Genomic DNA, 7,022 nt, shown 5'->3' on the forward strand with positions numbered 1-7,022 from the left:
GGTACCTCGCAAAGAGTGACATGGTACTCTAGAACCCAGCTTGCTTGTACTCAAATCCTCCTTCTGCGGCCCACCAACCAGCTGTGAGTAGCTACTCTACCTCCCTGCCTCAGTTTCCTTATCTGTATACAGGTTGTGCATAGTCACCACCTCAGAGGTGGGAATGAGTTGGTACAAAGCACTTAGACCAGGGCTTGGCATGTATGCATGTGGTGCCTACTATGTGCTATAGAAGATGAACAAAATAGGCAGAAGTCCCTGTCCTCTTGGAGTTTATATTTGGGTGTGGGGTATATAGTAGACACTCAATACAGCTGTTAGCCCCCAGTTAGGCTAGATGTTACAGATTTTTGCCGATAAGCTGAACATTTGCCTGAGTTTGGGCACATCTTTTCCCTGAACTTTGACTGTGGGGTGACACCTTATAGCTGTAGTGTTTTGCCAATCAGCAGCCGTTGGCACACAAAATGTGCTGCCAGCAACCTTTGAAGTCTAGGAGGTGCCCTGGCCAGCCTTGTCCTCGGCCTCACCCGCCTGTCAAGAAAAAGGCATTATGTTTTGCATCAGCAACAAACTGGGTCAAAGTTTAGTTAATCAGCAGTTGTGTAAGAACTCACTATGGTTGGGGCAGGGCCCATGGGCTCCCAGCACTCATTAACTCTTCAATGATTATCTGCCTGTCGTTTATTGTGGTGGGCTGGTCCAAAGAATAACTGACCCTGGCTGTGATCCAGAGACCTGCCCCTGACGTCAGAGGCGAGCCTCCCTGGGTGCAGCCAAGAGGCAGGGCTGTTCTCTCCATGGGTATTTAGAGCCAGGAGGTTCTGCCACCAAGCACGGCCTTCCCACTGGGAGCTCACACTGGCCAGCAGGAAGAACCCAGGAAGGAACCCTGGGGTCTCTGATTGTGATCTTCCAAAGAGAATAGAGGTAGGTAGTGTGCTTGTATTTATATTTCTACAGAGAAAACATAAGCTTGTTTTTTTTTTTTTTTCTTAGAGCAATAACTATCTGGAGATCTGTGACCCCAGCTAAAGTCCCTGGAGTGTGTGTGACGATGCCCATGGTTGTTTTTGCTCAGGATGCCTTTTCTATTTCAGGTAACTTGGGCATTCTTGCCCCCAGTACCACTCTGCAGAAATGCCTCCTCAGCTGAAAAATGGCCTGAATGTCTCAGCCAAAGTTGTCCACGGTACCTTCGACAGCCTGCCCAAGGCAGTGAGGGAGTTTGTGGAGAGCAGTGCCCAGGTGTGTCAGCCTGAGTACATCCACATCTGTGATGGCTCTGAGGGGGAGAACACACGGCTTCTGGAGCACATGGAGGAGCAGGGTGTCATCAGGAAGCTGAGGAGGCATGACAACTGGTAAGCCCGGGCTGCACGGCCGGCCTCCGGCCCCGTGCACCCCGCCCCTCCAGGTCCTCCTTGTTGGCAGGAGGAGGTGAACGAAGGCTTCTAGGGGAGTTGCAGGGTCTTGGAAAACTTAATAGAGTAGTCAGGGCCATACAGATTTTAATGTCATGCCCTCAGTAGAGCAGTCCAGGCCTCAAATAAGAGACGGCACACCCCGAAAGACTAGCTCTTGGTCTAGCAAACGTCTCCCTGGCCACGTCCTGGTAGATTTGGGTAGTCACAGTTATGGAACATCATTAACGTGCTCAGAATCCTGCCAGGGCGGGATGCGTTCATGAATAAAACTGGTCTGCTCCGAAGGATGCTTGGCTAAGGGGAATCCTGTGGTTTTTGCAGCTGGTTGGCTCTCACTGACCCCAGGGATGTGGCCAGGATTGAAAGCAAGACAGTTATCATTACCCAAGAGCAAAGAGACACCGTGCCCATCCCCAAGACTGGCGCCAGCCTGCTGGGCCGCTGGATGTCAGAGGAGGACTTTGAGAAAGCGTTCAATGCCAGATTTCCAGGGTGCATGAAAGGTGAGTGGAACATTTGTTTGATCAGGCAAAGTAGCAGCAACCCTTTTCTCATTACATCTATCCCAGTGGTAACTGTAACAGTTGTGGAAACCCCCCACCTCTGGCTTCAGAGCTTTTGGCTCCATGTATGAACTTGGCCACGTATTGGAAATGCTCGTTTCATTCCGCCTTCACAGACTGTCTCCTATGAATGTGAAAACTATTTCCATGCATCTACATTTAAAATAGCTTTGTGGAGCCCAGGGTGCATTTATGAAAACTCTTTAAATTTCGCAGACTGTTCACTTTCCAGTGGACTATTCTAACCTGGGTGGGTGGAGTGGGGACCAACGGGGTACAGTGTTGTCTGACAGACCATGAGAGCTGGTCCACCCAGGACAATGATGTTGGTTGCGTTTGTGAGTCTATGGTCATTTCTCACCAGTTTCATCAATCTGACCCCACAGGTCGCACCATGTACGTCATCCCATACAGCATGGGGCCACTGGGCTCCCCGCTATCAAAGATCGGCATCGAACTGACGGATTCCCCCTACGTGGTGGCCAGCATGAGGATCATGACGCGGATGGGCACGCCCGTTCTGGAAGCACTGGGCGACGGGGAATTCGTCAAGTGCCTCCATTCTGTGGGGTGCCCCTTGCCTTTAAAAAGTAAGTGAGCTTCACGGCAAACCCTGAGACTCCCCAGATGGGGACACAACACACTAATGGGTTCTCATTTGCAGAACCTCTGGTCAACAACTGGGCCTGTAACCCAGAGCTGACGCTCATTGCCCACCTGCCGGACCGCAGAGAGATCATCTCCTTTGGAAGCGGATATGGTGGGAACTCCTTGCTCGGGAAGAAGTGCTTTGCTCTCAGGATGGCCAGCCGGCTGGCCAAGGAGGAAGGCTGGCTGGCAGAACACATGCTGGTAAGCTGGAGAAACCCAAAACGTGTCTGCAGGAGGGCTCGGGGTGGCAGACAGCACTGCAGTCCCCATGAGAGGCAGGACCCAACACTCCCCTCTGCATATGCAGGCTTCGGGGTTGGGAAATCCCATCAGTCACCATCAGAGCACCAGAGTATGTCCCTTCTGAAGGGACTTAGACACAGCGAGGCCAGTAGAGATCCTTTGGACTTTGTTATTTTGGAAATGTCAATTTTGCTGACACGTTGAGAAATAGATATTGAGGGACCACCTTTAGGGGGCTTCTAGGCTAAAGTGCTCTAGGAGAGAAAGGAACAAAGATCGTAATTAGGAATGTTGCCTCTGACAGATCCTGGGTATAACTAACCCTGAGGGTGAGAAGAAGTACCTGGCCGCAGCGTTTCCCAGTGCCTGCGGGAAGACCAACCTGGCCATGATGACCCCCACCCTCCCTGGGTGGAAGGTCGAGTGTGTGGGGGATGACATCGCCTGGATGAAGTTTGACAACCAAGGTAACTCTTTCAGGCCCAGCTGGTGATGCCGACAAGGCTCCAGTGAATTGTTGACCTCAAAATCTGCCAAACCCTCCTAAATCCAGAGTTTGGGTTTTTAATTCAGTTAGTTCCAAGTTCGCAAAGCCTTAGAAATCTGTATTCTGGAAGCATTTCTTAATATTCAATCTGGATTGAAGTGGGACCATACATTGCTATTTGTTTACATACGTAAATTTATTAAAATGGTATTGGTGGAAAACTGAAGAGGAGCAGAGAGTTTTAAAAGGTTTCAAAGTCGAATATGATGCTTGGATGGAAAAGAGATAAATGTATCTTCTAGAGAGGAAAAGTAAAGATTTGAGAATTTGGCATACAAATAAGTCCAGCAAGATATGAGAATCTATGTTATTCTTTGCACGGCATTCACTACTTCTCTGGTTTGAAACTTGCCAGGTAATTTAAGGGCCATCAACCCAGAAAATGGCTTTTTTGGTGTTGCTCCTGGAACTTCTGTGAAGACAAACCCCAATGCCATCAAGACCATTCAGAAGAACACCATCTTCACCAACGTGGCCGAGACCAGTGATGGGAGCTTTTACTGGGAAGGCATTGATGAACCTCTGGCCGCAGGTGTCACCATCACTTCCTGGAAGAACAAAGAGTGGAGACCAGAGGATGGTAAGTCCCTTCCAGAGGCCTTGGACTCCAGACTGCAGGTGTCGCCTGCTTGGGGCAGACGCTAAGGAAATCCCCACTGTCTTGTTGTAGGGGAACCGTGCGCTCACCCCAACTCAAGGTTCTGCACCCCTGCCAGCCAATGCCCCATCATCGACCCTGCCTGGGAGTCTCCAGAAGGCGTGCCCATTGAGGGCATCATCTTTGGAGGCCGCAGACCTGCTGGTGAGGCTCTCCTTCACTTACGTAGCCTGGGGAAATGGCCGTGCTGGCTCCTGAGGGACATTGGCGGCAACTCTCCTTTCCCATGGCCTTGTCAGAGGGTGCCAAAGAACTTGAACTTCCTTTCCAAACATCCAGAATAACTAGCTAGCTCAAATATCGAAACAGCCCTTTAGATCACGTAGAATCTTTCTGCATCCTTGATCCAGTGTAGCTAGATCCAATTTGACTTTTTACTTTGTGACCCCTGGGGTGTAACTTTGGGTGGTTTTCTGCACTTCAGCTTGATAAATGCAGGATTCCCTCTGTTACACAGCTGTTGTGACCTGAGGATATGTCAAAGCCTTTAAGGAACTTTTCTTTTGTCCTGCTATAGGTGTCCCTCTAGTCTATGAAGCTCTCAGCTGGCAGCATGGCGTGTTTGTCGGGGCGGCCATGAGATCAGAGGCCACAGCCGCCGCGGAACACAAAGGTAAGCCAATGTCCAGGTTTGAAACCACAGGAAAGGGGGACTAGGGCTCTCTCAGTCCCTGTTTCTCTCTCCCCCTCTCTGTGTCTGCATGTGGAGAGAGAGCACGAGAGAGAAACCCAGGCACACTTAAGTCAACAGTGGCAGGGGCCAGCATTGCCTGTGAGAGCATCACTTAACCACTTCCCCCCCTTAACAGGCAAAATCATCATGCACGACCCCTTCGCCATGCGCCCCTTCTTTGGCTACAACTTTGGCAAATACCTGGCCCACTGGCTGAGCATGGCCCAGCACCCGGCAGCCAAGCTGCCCAAGATCTTCCACGTCAACTGGTTCCGGAAGGACAAGGACGGCAAATTCCTCTGGCCAGGCTATGGCGAGAACTCCAGGGTGCTGGAGTGGATGTTCAACCGTATCAACGGGAAAGACGTGGCCAAGCTCACACCCATAGGCTACATCCCTACAGAGGATGCCCTGAATCTGAAAGGCCTGGGGGAAGTCAACCTGAAGGAGCTTTTCAGCATTTCCAAGGAGTTCTGGGAGAAGGAGGTGGAAGACATTGAGAAGTACCTGGAGGACCAGGTCAATGCTGACCTCCCCTATGAGATCGAGAGAGAGGTCCTCGCCCTGAAGCAACGAATAAGCCAGATGTAACCAGAGCCTGAGAGCCTTCCAAATGATCTTCTTTCCAATCCATAACAGATGCTAGGAACAATGAAAAGAAGGGGCGAGTTCCCCCAAATCAACACCACCAGCAGCACAGTAATCACCACCCCAATGAGCAGATTTGAGTGGCACGCTGATCTTTTTTAAAACCACAGAGTACAGGCTAGTAGTTAATGGGATTGGGAAGGGAAATCTTAGCATGTCTCCAAAATTCATATCTGATGGATATTTTGTTCAACTATAAAGTCACTCAGGCATCTGGTCTTTTTAGTTTTTTTTTTTTTTCACTTTAGCTATACAATTAGCTAGAATGCACAGAAACAGATACTTGAGCTATGTATATATATATGTGTGTGTGTGTGTTTATCACATTTGTACATGTATATCTAAATGTACTGTTACTTGAAGTATATTTAATACCTTTGGAAAAATCTCAGGCAAGATTACCTACTTGTTGCTAAAAAGAAATGTTGCTTTGTTATTAATATGTGTGTTTAAATTATTTTTATATACCATTGTTTCTTACTTTTACATAATTGCAATTTTTCCCTCTTTCCACTTCTTGGAAAATAATTACAGAATAAACTTGTAGAGAAAAGATGAATTTGCTTTGCTTGGTTTTTCTTACTTGAATCGCCAAGAAAAAAGAACTCTGATTAAACATATTGTAGTCCAAATCCTCCCCTCTCTCAACAAGGTGGAGAAGTTCACAATTGCCCTTGAATAGGGGAGAGCTCCTGGGTGAAGGGAGCAGGAGGAAGGCAGACGCAGGGGAATAAGCCTGGGACGGGAGCACAGAGGGTGATGCCCGCGTGAGGGTCTGGGTTTTCTGAGTTAACCGAAACAGCCACTAGTTGGCGCCCTTTAACAAGTCTTGGCACCAAGCCGTGAGGCTGGTGCTGCTGACCTGGGAGTTTCACATGAGCTTTTTGATAAAAATTTGGGTCTCTGGGACTCAGTCATCCACAAGAATTGCACAATGGGCAGTTTCATAGGCTTTGCCTTTTAACGCTTCCGAGCAATGCTTTTCTCAACTGTCATCCACTGGAGAGGACAGGAAGAAGAAAAGTGGTCTTCAGAGGGAAAAGTCAAAAGGGACTAGGACTATAGGCATTAACTGAGTGCCTTCTGAGAGCACCGCGCCAGATAATGGGCTGCCTGCAGAAGGAAGGTGAGGTGTTTGTCCCCGGATTGGCTCTGCCTTGAGTCCTCCTTGGCTGCCTCTGCTCCCAGCATTTGCTGGGTGTTCCAGAACAGTCCAAACAAACCATAAACTTTATACTGCACATTCTGTAGATAAACACTGCTTCCTTCAAGGTGTTTTTTTTTTTTTTCCTTGCTGGGCCCAGGCTGTGAAATTGGCTTCACCCTCCGCCACCCTCCAGCGAGCAGGCTGGTCCTCACATTAATCACGACACCTTAGCTTTCCTCCCCTTCCCGAGCTGACAAACGGCTAAGTCCCTCCACCTCCTTTGCTCCTTTCGACGACTCCACACATAAGGGGAAGCCAAGATCACCCCAATTTTACAGGCAAGGAAACTGAGGCCAGGAGTGTCCGTTGGGGCTGGGTAATAGCCGGAATTTTCTTTCCCTTTTAGGAGCTCAGAGTCTGACCAAGCTCCAGACAAATGGGCACATTCTAATACCAAAATCACTG

The 7,022-nt window shown here is 49.1% G+C and overlaps 1 protein-coding gene across 1 annotated transcript; it reads left to right on the forward strand.

The window, feature by feature from the left end:
* The first annotated feature begins 788 nt into the window (after positions 1-788).
* Positions 789-5,969, forward strand: PCK1 (phosphoenolpyruvate carboxykinase 1). Its single transcript, XM_053574511.1, has 10 exons — positions 789-930; positions 1,101-1,364; positions 1,749-1,930; positions 2,377-2,580; positions 2,655-2,842; positions 3,189-3,351; positions 3,787-4,011; positions 4,102-4,233; positions 4,607-4,702; positions 4,899-5,969. The coding sequence occupies exons 2-10, from the start codon at positions 1,141-1,143 to the stop codon at positions 5,351-5,353; spliced, it is 1,869 nt and encodes a 622-aa protein (XP_053430486.1). The 5' UTR covers positions 789-930; positions 1,101-1,140; the 3' UTR covers positions 5,354-5,969.
* The last annotated feature ends 1,053 nt before the right edge of the window (positions 5,970-7,022 follow it).

Source organism: Nycticebus coucang, chromosome 21 (assembly GCF_027406575.1).
Source record: "Nycticebus coucang isolate mNycCou1 chromosome 21, mNycCou1.pri, whole genome shotgun sequence".
Taxonomy (NCBI): domain Eukaryota; kingdom Metazoa; phylum Chordata; class Mammalia; order Primates; family Lorisidae; genus Nycticebus; species Nycticebus coucang.